The 15323-nt window shown below is 38.5% G+C and overlaps 1 protein-coding gene across 3 annotated transcripts in view; it reads right to left on the reverse strand.

The window, feature by feature from the left end:
- ptprz1b (protein tyrosine phosphatase receptor type Z1b) overlaps window positions 1-15323 on the reverse strand; it is a 56498-nt gene that overhangs the window by 19373 nt on the left and 21802 nt on the right. For 2 of the 3 annotated variants that reach the window (XM_083528289.1, XM_083528290.1), the window contains exons 3-12: window positions 11553-11729; window positions 10951-11102; window positions 8963-9055; window positions 8811-8877; window positions 8398-8555; window positions 5896-6046; window positions 3222-3406; window positions 2255-2381; window positions 2108-2160; window positions 1527-2031 (exon numbers count right to left, since the gene is read on the reverse strand). In XM_083528289.1, the coding sequence (XP_083384415.1) occupies window positions 1527-2031; window positions 2108-2160; window positions 2255-2381; window positions 3222-3406; window positions 5896-6046; window positions 8398-8555; window positions 8811-8877; window positions 8963-9055; window positions 10951-11102; window positions 11553-11729 (1668 nt within the window). The remainder of the gene's footprint in view (window positions 1-1526; window positions 2032-2107; window positions 2161-2254; window positions 2382-3221; window positions 3407-5895; window positions 6047-8397; window positions 8556-8810; window positions 8878-8962; window positions 9056-10950; window positions 11103-11552; window positions 11730-15323) is intronic. The other variant, XM_083528288.1, reaches the window with a different exon arrangement.

The following is a 15323-nucleotide window of genomic DNA, read 5'->3' on the forward strand; positions in this document are numbered from 1 at the left end:
CTGTACCGCATTATCTGTACAGGTTTATTTTTATTGTTTAAACCTGTACCGCATTATCTGTGTAAAGCTGCTTTGAGACAATGTTCATTGTTAAAAGCGCTATACAAATAAAAATGAATTGAATTGAATTGAATTTTGTGTATTCAAGTCCCCTTTTTTTAATGAAGTTAAGTCATCCTGTCCCTGAGTCTCCTGTTTTTTCTTTGGGTTGCCTGGTATAAGTCTTGGTTTTATGCCTTGGTTTTCTGTGATGACCTTCTTTCTATCATTTTTTGCACTTGAAGAGAAAAATGTTTGTTTTAATTTTTTCCTTTTCTCAACTTCCATAGAAGATTTTAATTAAATTGATACATCAAATTGTTTTGTTAGATTTGCTCAAAATGTGAGGTAAGCGATGTTAATCACTTTGGGTGTTTTTCACAAATTTATTCCCCCCCCTAAATTTATCAAAGAGTTAAAATATTCCACTATTTAAGTCCATAAAAAAGTAATTTTAAACTGCAAATCATTTTATAGCACGATTCCTAATAATTTGGTTGTTGTGTGTAGCCTTGATGTGACAGATAAAGTATTGTACTTCATCCATCCAAGTATTACTATAATTCAACTTCAACTAAAGTCCCAAGAAGATTAAGAATTGTAGACTTTGATTTGACCTGCCATTCTTCGGTACCTGAGCTTTTTTGGAGTTATACTTGTGGGGGATTTTTAGTTTGGAACTTTACCGAAGTATTTCCTTGACTTTATCTTCACTACATTTCAAAATCGAATCTCGTACTTTTTTACTCCACTACATTTTGCGAAATCAGTCGGCCCTTTTTTATTTATTTATGAAACTTAACTGGTCAAATTTGCAGCACGCCACCAATCAGGATCGTGTTGGTGGTCTCTACTTATCACCAACATACGGTTCAACGCCAGTTCAACAGCAAGCAGAACATTTTGAGAGGAACAAATGATGGAAGAAACTCCTGACTCGAACTCGCCACAACACCTGTGACCTTGTTCACGTGGTTTTTCTAAAGTAGTTGAAAAGAAGGTTTTGGGCTCATGATTATGTTAATATTTTAACACTGATTTCAATCAGTGTTTGACTCATTAATATAATTCTATTAATAGCTGCTTGTGCTTAGAGTCTTTTCACATAAACTGAGTGAGAAAAAGGATAATATAAGCATTATAGCTTTAATAAATCGTAGTACTTTGGAGGCTTAAGTACATTTTTGGAGGCAAATACTTTCGTACGTTTTATTGGACACTTTTACTGAGGTAAAATTTTTCCGAGTGTTTCTCTACTTTAACCCAAGTAGATGGTTTGGGTACTTCGTCCACCACTGAATAGAAGAATGGTGGTTTTTCTGTCTTTTTAAATTGTATCCAGTGTGTATTTATTTGTATCTTGTAAGATATTGAATGAATTTCTACAATTTGTACGTTTTGTGTCCATTTCAAAAGAACCAATATGATCATGTTTTTTTGTTTGCTGAAACCAAGTGTTTTTGAACTGTAATTATTCTCAGACTTACCGTTAAACAACGGCCGAGTGGGTTCGTTAACATTCTTCACTGAGACGGACAAAGTGTTACTGGTGACGTAGATGGTTCTGCTCTCTGCATTTGGAGCTGAGGTCACCGAAGTGACGCGAGGTTTGGTCCACCACACTTGCCCCTGATCTCGATCCCCTCTGGTTATGAGCGTCGGCAGACTGAGCTGCTCCTCGTTCGGGCTGGACGAAGTCGTCCTAGATTTCAAGTGAACTTCAGTTACCAGCATGGTGTCTTCGTCCTCTGGAGAAAGGTGGCTGCTTGTTGGTTGTTCGTGGCTTATTGTCTGTTCTGAAGAAAACGTTTGAGATTCTACTGTAAGCCTATGTTGTGGTGGTGGTGATGTGGTTGGCTTTATCGTTGGAAAAAGTGCTACTGGTTGATTGTAGGTGGGTGTGGTGTCGCTCTTGGAAGAAGAGGTCTGGGCAGGCAAAACTGTTGGTTTGCTGCTTGTCCTACTCACAGATACAGTGGGCTGGGAGGTCTCCTGAAATAAGCAAAAAAAAATCGATCACTAATGGCGCAATCACACATGCTTTTTTTTCTTTTTGAAATAATCGTACCTCAAGAAAATCTTCTACTTGGGTTGATTCAGCCGATGGATCAGGATCGTTTTCTGTCGAATAAGCGTTAAAGATTCCCCGATTAATTTGTGCGTAAAACTCCACTAACGTGTACTGAGCGTAAATTAGTGAGCAGGGCGGGTTTACCAGGGTCTTCCAGAGGCATGTCCACTATAAACTGATCACTCATGCGACCGGTCAAGCCGTTGGTGCACAGCGCCACCACCTGGACAACGTAGCTGTTATTGGCCAGCAAGTTGTAAATAATGGCTCCCTGTAACACAAAGCAAAATTGAATTCACGTGGCCCAGCGCAATAAACAAGTAATAACATTTGATGGAGATTATAATTGTATTTTCTCACAATTGATATCTACATTTAGATTTTATTTTTTTATATTTCTCTAAACTTTTTTTTTGTCAGATGTGCTCACAATGCAAAGTAAGGAGCGTGCTTAATCACTACGGGTCTATAAAAGTGCCGAAGGGACCATGTTTTTTATATTTTAAGTTTATCCATGGCCATACATTATTTAAAACACTATTTATGGCCATACAGATAGAAAGATTGTGTGTGTATATATAATGTATGTGTATATATATATATATATATATATATATATATATATATATATATATATATATATATATATATATATATATATATATATATATATACATATATACAATCCAAATACTTTATAGGTCCCTATAGAGAAATTGTTGGGTTGCAGTTGCTCACAGTATAATTAAAAGTAATGTTTATTGTAAGATAAAAAAAAAGAAAAAGAATATTTAAATAAATGTACATATTGTTTTATATTAAATTAATGAAATGAAATTTGTTGCAGCAGTGAAACAAATGGCAAAAAAGTCAGACTGCACAGATAGTTATACAAGTTATTGCACACGTAACAATTATAATTATTATTGCACTGAAATTATTGCATACAACTGCCCAAGATATTAACATTATCTAAGTGTGGCATGAAAATCTATAACTATATCTATATCATCTTCATTGTTTTTGATTAATAAAGTATTGTTGATTTAAGTATTACTGTTATTATGAATCCAAACTATAATTGTTGATTTCAACTTCACACCCAACTTACAACATCCTGGTCCCCGTCGGTCAGGAACTGTCGCTTTGGAGCATTTTTGCCCTGTAGACTCTGGTAAGTGACGGAATATCTTTCGATGCTGGTTTCGTAGACGGCACGCGGCCTTTCCCACGTGACCATGATGCTGGTGTGGTTTTGCGGATCCGCCTGAACGTTCTCTGGCTCCGAGGTGCACACTGAGGACAAGAACGTTTGATCGGAATCAGTTACATCTGTACATCTATGTGGACAAAAGTATCCTTAGAAACCTACAGCTGAGCAGTTGAGGGTTAAGGGCCATGCTCAAGAGCCCAGCAGTAGCAGCTTGTTTGTGTTGGGATTTGAACTTCTGCTTACAGTTCCCACAATGTTCCAGGCAAACAATTTTCTAGGATGTCTTTGGATGTAGCAGCATGAAATTTTCTCTTTCACTTGAATCAAAAGACTCGAACCTGTTCAATGACAATCCCCCTGTGTACAAATCCAGATCTATGAAGATATGCTTTACATGGGTTGGGGTGAAAGATCCTACCTTAACCCTGTCAAACATATGAACTGGAACGCTGACTGCACCCCGGGTCTCCTCATCTCACCGACATCACGACCTTACTTCGTTGATTTGAGCTTAAATCTCCACATGTACACTCCAAAAACTACTGGAACATTTACCCACAAGAGTGAAGGCTAATAATATTAATAATAATAATAAAAATAATAATAATAATAATAATGTGGGACTAATTTGAAAAAGCACATATTTGTGGTCTTATGGTCAGGTGTCCACAAACTTTTGTCCATATATTTTGTTTTAATAATGGAGTTCTGTTTTTCATAAAGTACTTAAAAAAAAAAAAAAAAACTATAGCTATGGTCTCTTTTCATTAAAACAATAACACAAAGAAGACGAAAGAGGAAAATGCAATGGGGAAAAGTATGGCTGTGTTTGAATGAGGGTTTTGTGTCAGGACAATGGGGGAGAGCTTGTGGATGAGCGTTTCAAAGACCGAGGCCCTCTAAGCAGTTGAATAACTCTGATCCCTCCACCCCCACAGCTTTGGGGGAAAAAATCAGTAAAACAGGACGTGAGGAGATGCACCACCACGCGTTAGAAATTCCGATGAAACGTTGGAAGGTCGGCGAATGCCGTTTTGATATATTTGAAGTGTGTGTGTGTGTGTGTGTGTGTATTAGAAGCTGAATAGATCATTAAAACATTTTGGAATGTCTTATGAAAAAAATGGAGAGATGCACCCGAAAAGCCATGCACATACCAACCAAACTTTTTTTTTTTTTTTTTTTTTGCTCAGTGCAAGTCTACTTGAAAAAGGGAACAAAGGGAAGGGCCATGCTGAGGGGAAAAGATGTTACTTAGCAACGCCTAACTCGCTGCCAGTGTTTTTTGGGTTTTTTTCATACAATTGAAGAGCATCATCAGAGTGTGAGACACTGAAGCAAACCTCTAAAAGATTATGCGCACTGATATACAGTGAGGAAAATAAGTATTTGAACACCCTGCTATTTTGCAAGTTCTCCCACTCTCCCAATCATGGAGGGGTCTGAAATTGTAATCGTAGGTGCATGTCCACTGTGAGAGACATAATCTAAAAAAAAAAAATCCAGAAATCACAATATATGATTTTTAAAATATTTATTTGTATGATACAGCTGCAAATAAGTATTTGAACACCTGTCTATCAGCTAGAATTCTGACCCTCAAAGACCTGTTAGTCTGCCTTTAAAATGTCCACCTCCACTACATTTATTATCCTAAATTAGATGCACCTGTTTGAGGTCGTTGGCTGCATAAAGACACCTGTCCACCCCATACAATCAGTAAGAATCCAACTACTAACATGGCCAAGACCAAAGAGCTGTGAGGAACAAAGACAGCTGAGTGTCTTTGGTCCTTTAGTGTCTTTAGTGAGGACAGCTGAGAAGATCATCGGAGTCTCTCTCCCCTCTATCATGGACATTTACACCTCACGCTGCATCCGCAAAGCCAACAGCATTGTGGACGACCACACACACCCCTCACACACACTCTTCACCCTCCTGCCATCAGGGAAGCGGTTCTGAAGTCTGTCACATCCAGACTGTGTAACAGTTTCTTCCCTCAAGCCATTAGGCTTCTCAACACAGAACTGAACTGAAACTGAAACTCTCACACACACACACAACTGTGTGACTGATCTGTACAACCCGGACTCAACACACACTCGTACTCACTTCACACATCCATGTCTTCAGTACCACTCACATTACATCACTTCATTGTAATGTAATGTAAAAAACCCAAAAATGTTCCAGCATGGTGATGCCCCTGTGCACAAAGTGAGCTCCTTGAAGATCTGGTTTAAATGTTTTGAAGAGGAAGATCTTGAGTGGCCTGCTATAGGGCTCTGATCTCATCCCTACTGAACACCTTTGGGATGAATGTAAACGCTGACTGCACCCCAGGTCTCCTCACCTACACCAGTACCTGCCTTTCATAACACCCTTGTGGCTGATGAACACAAATATCCATAAGCACACTCCAAAATCTAGTGGAACATCATCTCAGAGGAATGGAGGGAATTAGGAGGGCAAATTGGGACTAAATGTGGAATGCCCAATACATTTGGCAATGTATGTATATATTTATATATGTGTGTGTGTGTGTGTGTGTATGTATGCATGTTATACTCACTAGGAGCAAGAACCTCCTCGGTGCCAGTGTATGATGAAAAAACCTGCCCCAGGAACTGCTGCTGTTGCTCCCTGTAATTGTTCTGAAGGTAATCTGTAAGCATCACATATCCAGCCTGCTGCATGGTCATCACCTCACAGAACACCTCCAGCTGCAGGAGCGCAAAGGAACAAATAGGCATAAATGTAAATAGAGAATACACACCAATTTAATTAAACTGTATTGCAAGTGGTTGGATTTTATGGCAGGACCCAGTAGGCATTGTTTTTACAGATTTAACGTTACATAGTGAACAGTCATTCTTCTTCTCACCTCCTACACGTCAGACCACCACATGAAGATGTACGCCATATGGAGTCCCAAATACCCACAAAATAGCAGATTAGTGACCCCGGTGCTAGACATGATGCTGAAATTAGTGATGTATATGCCAGGGCAACGTAACAGAGACTTGTTCTAACCCGGTGACTTGTCATTATCCATTTATCCATAATGATCAGGCATTACATTACTGTATGACCACCTGCCTAATATTCCGTTGGTCAAAACAGTCCTGACCTGTTGAGCATTAACAGCATTACCTTGAGGAATTTGAGCTACAGGAGCTCGTCTGTTGGATGGGTTGGCCTTTGATCCCCATGTGCGTCTATGAACCTCGGCCGCTAATGACCCTGTCGCCGGTTTACCACTGTTTCTTCCTTGGACCAGCCCACAGGAGCTGCAGTTTTGGAGATCCTCTGACCCAGTCGTGTAGCCATCACGATCAATCAGTGTTATTCACTTTACTGCTTAGATTGTCATAATGTCATAATGATAGGTGTGGAGAGTGAGGGTTAATGACCTTGCTCAAGTGCCCCAGCAGTGGCAATTCAGTGGTGTTGGGCTTTGAACTTGCGACCTTCTAATCAGAAGTCCAATTGTTTCATTATTAACATTTCTGGATCTTTGTTCTCTGGTAAAGCCAGAATAAGATGCCTTTTGCCAATCAGAAATGGTCTGAAAACTGCCTTTTTGCTAGCAAATGATTAGCGCCGCGTACTCGACATTAGCTTGCTTCGCCCGATTTTAAGTCGCAGGATTGTCCTGCCAGTTCTCAATGGAGAGGTTGCCTTGTCTAAGCAGAGACAAGCCCATTGAGTAGTAACCAGCATCAACTTGATCTATGGACAGGGTGGACGCCCAGCCCCTACCATCAAATGCACTTTACCAGGAGTTTCTCCTCCTCATGGGCATAATCTTAAAAAATGTACCACTGCAGTACAGCTTACACTGTGTAACAGGTTTTACAAGGTTAATGCTGTCTTCTTGATTATGTTGTCTCCTTGGAAGATGAGATTTTGGTTCTCTATGGCAAATTCTCTCTCTCCATATTTCTTTTTTCTTTCTTTCTTTCTTTCTTTCTTTCTTTCTTTCTTTCTTTCTTTCTTTCTTTCTTTCTTTCTTTCTTTCTTTCTTTCTTCCATCCTTTCAAAGGACAGTCCTTTACAAGATGAAAAAAAAAAGTATAAAAAGTTTTGAGATTAGCCCTGTTTACTGTTTAGCCCTGTTTACTGGGCTAATACTTCATTTATCAACGTTTACACACCATCACCCCCACAATAGTCCCCTTGCACAGCAATACTGTGCTCCCAGCGTTCCTGCCACTTCTGAAATGTGTCCTGAAAGTCTTCTCTTCACCTTCTGCGATTCGCGCTGGATCACCTCGGTGGTGTCAAAACGGCGACCTTTGACACTCTTTGGAAAGAGGGCGAAGTCAGCAGGAGCCAAATCCGGCCAGTTGGGCGGGTGTGGAATAGCGATCATGTCATGAATGTTTTCCAACGAACACCGTGTACATTTTTAGAGGTTGGGCTTGTTGAAGGTCTTCCTGATCTCCCGTCACTCGACTCCAAAACACCTCGGACCACTCGTCGTAGCTCGTCAAATGTATGTCATGTCAAACGTCTTTTTTGGCGGTTTTGCCGAATTTCATGGCGAATTTCATGTTTGCTTTTTGTTCTGACCTGGTGTCCATGATGAAATTTTCCCTTTCACTTGAACTCGGAGACCCAAACCCGTTCCAGCATGACTTCATAACTCCATGAAGATATGGCTTATATGAGTTGGAGTGGAAGATCTCGAGCGGCCTGCTATAGAGCTTCGACCTTAACCCGATTGAAAATACCAAATTGGAATGCTGACGGCACCACAGGCCTCCTCACATCACCTACATCTGTACCTGGCTTTACTAACACCCTTGTGGCAGAATGGGTTTAAATCTCCATAAAATCCAGTAAAATATCTTCCCAGAAGAGTGGAGGTTCTTTTAACAGCAAATAAGGATTAGAATGGGATGTTCAAACAGCACATAGGTCAGGTGTCCACAAACGTTTGTCCAGAGCATTTTATAATCTATAATCATGATGTACTGATTCAAAAAGGATAAAAATACATATTTTCAGTGTCCCAGTTATTGAAGACATTTTGTGTGTAAAATGGAACCGAGAACATAAAAGCTCTGACCTGCGTTTCAGAAATTGGCACCATGTCTCGGAACACAATCCACCTCACTGTCTCCGTGCAGGGCGGCGCGGTGAGGGAGCCATTGTAGATGTAATATTTGGATGTCGACTCAGGAAGTAGGCCGAGCAGAGAAAAGGCCTCGAGCATTCTACTCTTACCTTCATATCCATCAGGAAGTAAAACAATTACATATTTAAGGTTGAAATCAAATACAAAGTTGAATCATTGATCAATTATGAGTAGCTACTTTATTAAATCGAAGGGTACAAAACATATAATATATCGCTCATTTAAAGCTCATTTACATTTTTGCTGAAGATATACAAAAAAAAAAACTAACGTAACCTAGCGTGAATAAATGAACACAAGGGGTGGAAAAAGAACGAGTTCAAACGAAGAATCACGGCACGTACCATAACGGCTGACGGCGTTGACCCCATCGATTACGGCAGCGTAGTTCTCGTTATCATCAAAGCTCTCCTGTGAAACCATGTACATTTCTGATTAACAAGACCAAAAAAAAAAGAAAGAAATACTGCTGTTTTATTGAAAAAAATTTACGCACCTCAAACAGTACGGCCAGTGCAGTGATTCTGCCATTCTGCCTCAGAGCATCATCTATAGATGACTCGTTTTCCTCATAACAGTAAATTTGCATCTGTGAGGGGCAGCATTTGGGGGATAATTAGAGCCATTAAAATACAAAAAGTTTCTCTGAGTCTTTTCCACATTTTATGTTACAGCCTTATTCCAAAATGGATTCAATTCATTATTTTCCTTCAAAGTCTACAAACTTCATAATGACAAAGTGAAAGAAGTTTGTTTTAAATCTTTGCAAATGAATTCAGAATGAAAAAGGAAAGACATCACATGTACATAAAGATTCACAGCCATGACACTCAAAATTGAGCTCAGGTGCTTCCTGTTTCCACTGATCATCCTTGAGATGTTTCTACAACTTGATTGGGGTTCACCTGTGCTAAATTCAGTTGATTGGACATTTCTGTAATATTGAAGGTCCCAATGTGACCTCCATCATTTGTAAATGGAAGAAGTTTGGAACCATTAGGACTCGGAGCCGCCAGGCCAAACTGAGCTATCGAGGGAGAAGGGCCTTAGTCAGGAAGATCACTCAGAATGAGCTTCAGCATTTCTCTGTGGCAGGAGGAGAACCTTCCAAAAGAACTTCCATCTCTGCTGCACTTCACCAATCAGGCCTGTATGGTAAATTGGTCACTCCTCAGTAAAAGGCACATGACAGCGTCATGTCTGGAGAAAACCAGATCATCTGATGGCCAATAATATCCCTACAATGAAGCATGGTGGTGGCAGCATCATGCTGTGGGGATGTTTGTCAGCAGCAGGAACTTGGAGACTAGAGAGACATCCTTGATGAAAACCTGCCCCAGAGCGCTCTGGACCTCAGACCGGTGCGACGGTTCATCTTCCAACAGGACAACGACACTCAGCACCCAGCTAAGATAACAAAGTAGTGGCTAAGGGTTGACAGAGTCCTTGAGTGCCCCAGCCAGCGCTCAGACTTCAACTTGATTGAACGTTGATGGAGCTTGAGAGGTTCTACAAAGATAAATGGGAGAAACTGCCCAAAAATAGGTGTCACGCCTGAAGCACCAAACTTGAGGCTGTAATTGGTGCCAAATGAGCTTCAACAAAGTATTGAGCAAATGCTGTAAATACTAATGTACATGTGATTGATTATTTTATTTTATTATAAATTTGAACAAACATCTTTTACATTGTCATTATGGGAAAGTGTTTGTAGATTTTCTAGAAATTATTTTGTAGAAAGTAAGGAATTTTCATTAACCTTTTTATACATTTGCTTTTTTTTTTCTTACCATTCCTCAAGAATTTGCACTAAAACACAATTTCCTTAATTTCAAATCCTCAGGAAACTGAAATGGTCTTTGTCATCCATCAGAGACTGTAATAAATTGTATTGCTAGATAGTTAACAGTGGATAATGCAGATCCATTTTACTCAAAATTCATAAATATTGCCACTTTATTTTTTTGTCACTTATGAACATTGTTTTAGCAGCTTTACAGAGATAAGAAAGTAAAATTGTATAAACCTAAAAAAGAAAATGGCACTTAACTTGCCCCAGGGACACTGTAATATTGGGAAAATGTATTGCTCTTGTCCCATCCCCAAACCGGGATATGTCTGTAATTTTATTGCGTGTAAATGTATGCATGACTAAGCAAAATCTGCTTCTTAAAATGTAAACTTTGTGTTTCAAAAAGTGAAAAATTTTCAAACACTATCAGAGGTAAAATCTAATTTTATCATGGATGCAAAAGGAATTCTGTTTGTTTTGTTTGTGTGTTTCTATTGGACGATTCAGACAAAATATTGAGACGTTTCCAAATGGAAATTCCCATTCAAGTGGAAATTCGGTCTCGCTTTTCCATGCCAAATATTTTGTTTTTTTCCAAATCGGATTGCTGTGGATTGCTGCATTAAGCGCTGTTTTGATCTCTTGGACCTACAATGCATTTGGGAACCTCAACGACTTGATGTAAGTCCTACCTCTAGAGGAAACTTGTAGCCATTGAGGCTGTGTTCCGAACCGTCAGACGAAGCGTTGCAGCGGCCCCAGTGGAACGTGATCCTGGCTACTCTGAACCGTGACCCGAGTCCTCCTCCACTGATGTAGAACTGCCCATTTACACTGATAACCACTGAGACATGTACGATGCAGGAACACCCACACACACACACACACACACACACACACAAAATTTAATCATTGAGGAATTATTGCGCTCACTTTCACGGTTTCTATTTACGCTTGCAATTAAATTACTTTATTTATGCCTGGTACTTATATACCTGTGAGAAAAGACATGGTGTCTCTATTTATAACTGCACCTAAGAATGATTGCCAGCTATTTCTTATTCTGTATCTATAGCAGATTTTACTGCTTTAGAGACATGGGTCTATGGCTTCAGGAAAAACTTGATATTGGTTGAGACTGAGATTAGATCCCATTTAAATTTAATTCCATTGACGTCCTACAGTCTCACACATTTATATTTTGAATAAGAAACCCAAATCAAACCTAGCATGGTGTTCTAATGTTGTTTTCTTGATCTAGCATACTTCTAAGCCTGGAAAAAAATAAACCAACCTGTTTTTCCATCGTTGGTGATGGTAGAATCGGACATGAGCTTCTCCCAGTTCTCAAACCGCAGATCCTGGTACTGCACTTGAACCTGAGTAAAGCTCTCCTCAATGTTGATGGGTGACTGCCTGGCACCGTTGCAGGAGCGGTACTTCTTCACCCAGTGCTGCTGGTTCAAACTTCCTGTACAGAATACATTTTTTTTGTGCTGCTTCTTTTCCATAAGACTTTGAGCACTTCACAGGGAAAGACCATAGGTATGGATTTTCCCACTCGCCAAAACCTATATAGCAATGATCTGAATTAACGAGAGGATTTCCGTCTAATCTCTAAAGATCAATTGGAAATCAATCTAAAAATCAAGCCAGCTCCTTTTTTATTCGAATAATATTAAAACTTTAATATAGCTAAAAACGTTGCCAGATCCACGGTAGTTTTGAGTGCAAACTGTACAGTAATTTAGGCCCTAAAGTAAATACAAACGCCTCGACGCAAGTTTTATAAATATATAATGATGCATGGGAAATTACAGGAAGTTCTAAGAAGCCATGTATTTTTTTATATTTATAAATATATAGTAACCCCTGCTTTTCGAATCATGCACCCCCGGTTTATTGCGGAATCGCATCTGCCACATAACTAATTTGTTTGGTTGATTTTTTCCTGGTCTCTCGCACCATAGACCAAAAAAACTTATAACCCCAATTTTTTTGGGTTGCATCTGTTTATCGTGGTTTTCTTTTATCGCAGGCGGTTTTGAAATATAACCACTGTGATAAACAGAAGATTACTGTATTTAAATAAAACAAAATGTGTTCGTTTTTGGTTTTTGGTGACTCAGTTTTCTCATGCTGTAAACAAGTTGTTTTCTCATTATCACAAGAATTGTATCAAGAATTCGAATGTTTCTGGTGTACATCATTAAGTAAACGTTAAAATCTCTGTAATAAAGTTACAAATATCTCGCAGCAAATACGGACTTTATCTCTAGTTTGAGTCCCTGATCAAAGTAAAAGCGAATGAGATCATCCATGACGCTGCGACGATGCTGTCTACAGGACGTGCCGTCAGGCCAATTACACCGAAAAATTCACTACTGATCATGAGGATACTACGGTTATGTTGCGATCACGAGAAAATTAAGTCGTGATAACGAGAAAATGAAAAAGAAAAAAATTATATAATAATGCATGGCTTCTTTGGACTGCCGTAAGAAAATGTTTTGGGATGGAAAAAAAACGCTTTTACACCCTAAAAAAAAAATACAAATTATTTTTAAAAATCTCTTCTGCTACATTTTATAATATTTGTTCATAATCACACCAACATCATGTAGATCTTTGAGATTCAATTGAGATTCAATGTATTTAATTTGAACCACTTACTTTGACCATTCCTAGTAAATGACTTATGCAATAAGGACAAATATATACGGTAGTAATCATCCCGAAGTGAACAATCTAATAAAATAAAATGATAAATGTATAAACTAGTGTATGGAAGTGCAGTATTTTGCCTTCTGAGCGCGAATTCGACTGGTTGCTAAACTGAAACTACTGATTATCATTACTTCTTGTTCTGAGGACACATTTAAGGGAATATTTGTTTACCAGGTGATTCAATTGAACTGGAATCTATCTGGGAAAACAACAAAATGATAGCAATCATCTTTCATTTTATATTTACAATTACGTAAATAGTTTCTGGCAGACGCCCTTATCCTGAGAGACTCTCTGTCAATGGATACATCCTGATACTGGTTCAATAGGACACGCACTAAAGATCAGCCAGTCTAAAAAACAGTTTGGAGAGAATACGGAGTGTTTGCAAAAGTTTTCAGAGCCCATTAAGACCCCCTGACTAATTATCTCATAGTACTTCATTACAAGGGGTGTTCAAGTCAAACAGGGACTTTTATTTACAGGTATAAAAATGCTAACGTGGTGGTACTACACAGATAGAGGGCGCACATGTCACGGGCCGGGCCAGAGATTTTGGTTCATTTGTAAAAAATTTACACATCAGCCCCTGTGATTGAAATTAGACTGATGTTGAAATTGCCTTAACCAGACCAGATAAAGCGAGATAAATAAGAGAAATAAAGAGAGATAAAGAAGCGATAAAGCCATTAAAATAGATCAATAATAAAAAAAAAGGCTGTCCCTGACTCAACAGTTTATTCCACCACCAGAACAGAGAAGAATCTGGAAGCATGTTTTCCTCTGTACCCAGAGAGACGATGGAACCAGAGGAACAGTGGTTAAGAATAAAAAAATAGCATGCAGCAGTAAAGAATGGTGTTTACTATACTGTAATATATTCAAAAAAAACTGGCTGAATGGATAAAAAATATACTATCACAAATATTTCCCTTTAGATTTACAGTACAGCGTCTCAAGCCCGAATCGAATTGTAGTCGCTGTGGCAACTCGATTCGACCCGGAAACGCAATTTGTATAAAAGAATTGTGCAAAAATTCAGATTTCCGCTTCCTGTCACCACCAACGTTTTTATGACAATCTAGCGATCTGGATTCTATTGTGTTTTATTTCATTAAAAAAAAGGGGAAACAAATGAAAAGGAATGGATGAATGAATGAATGAATGAATGAATGAATGAATGAATGAATAAGGGAGGGAAGGAATGAATTTATGAATAAATACATTGATTGAATAAATAAATCTCTGGTGTGTTTCTTAAATGAACGATTTGTCGAAATACGCTGAAACAAGTAGAACAGTTGAGTTGAATATATTTTTAGAAAATGAAATATTAAATGTATAAAAAAAAAATAATAATAAATAAATAAATAAAAAAACACATTACCCAAATGGGGTCTAACAAATGGAAACTATGGAACACGTCAATTTATTTAATTGTATTTATGCCTATTTAATTAATTACTCAATTTAATTGATATAATAAAAAAATGTATTGCATTAATTTGATTAAGCCCATTTTTTAAAATATATCATTTCTTTTTATTTAAACCAAGCAGGCATTTTTTATTTTATTTAAAAAAGTATAAATTGTTCATAAATGTTAATAATTATAAAAAAAAAACGTAGAAAAAAGGACATGCTAATTTATGTTTTGCATTTTTTTTCTTCCTAAACCGAAATTGAACCGAACTGAGATATGTAAATTTTGTGTACGCATACACACCTAGATTGTGGTACTGTATGTGACTGATATAAACGTCTTATGCATCTGCAAATAAACATGCCAATAACTCACACGCACACACACACACACACACACACACACACACACACACACACACACACACACACACACACACACACACACACACACACACACTGTACACATTTCGACACGGTCCAACAATAGCGTAATTTAAAGATTTCCCCGCTTTTCCCCCCCATCCTTTGTTATTATTATTTGCCTTGAGGTCATTGTTGCTTCAAATCTGCCCACAAGCTGACAGATAATTAGCGCATATCTCAACACATTCCCAGACTGCTGAAAGCTTGTACGCTGTGTGAGGTCGACGTTATCCGGAATGACCGAAATGCATCAGGTGGAAATGCTAATTGGTCCCAGTGTATTTCGCAGAGATCGAAAGCACCGAGTACAACCAGCTGTGATGGAAAGGTAAAGCAAGCGCTACGTAGCCTCGTGTGGCCCCTGTGGAGGAAACTGATGACACGCTGTAATCAGCCGCAGTCTTCGCTGCTATGGTTACAAATGGCTATGGCATTTAGGGGAAGGCTAGCATGCAGAGGATTTATATTATATACATATCTATATTATTGT

This window comes from Silurus aristotelis, assembly GCF_946808225.1.
Source record: "Silurus aristotelis genome assembly, chromosome: 24".
In the NCBI taxonomy this organism is placed as follows: Eukaryota; Metazoa; Chordata; class Actinopteri; order Siluriformes; family Siluridae; genus Silurus; species Silurus aristotelis.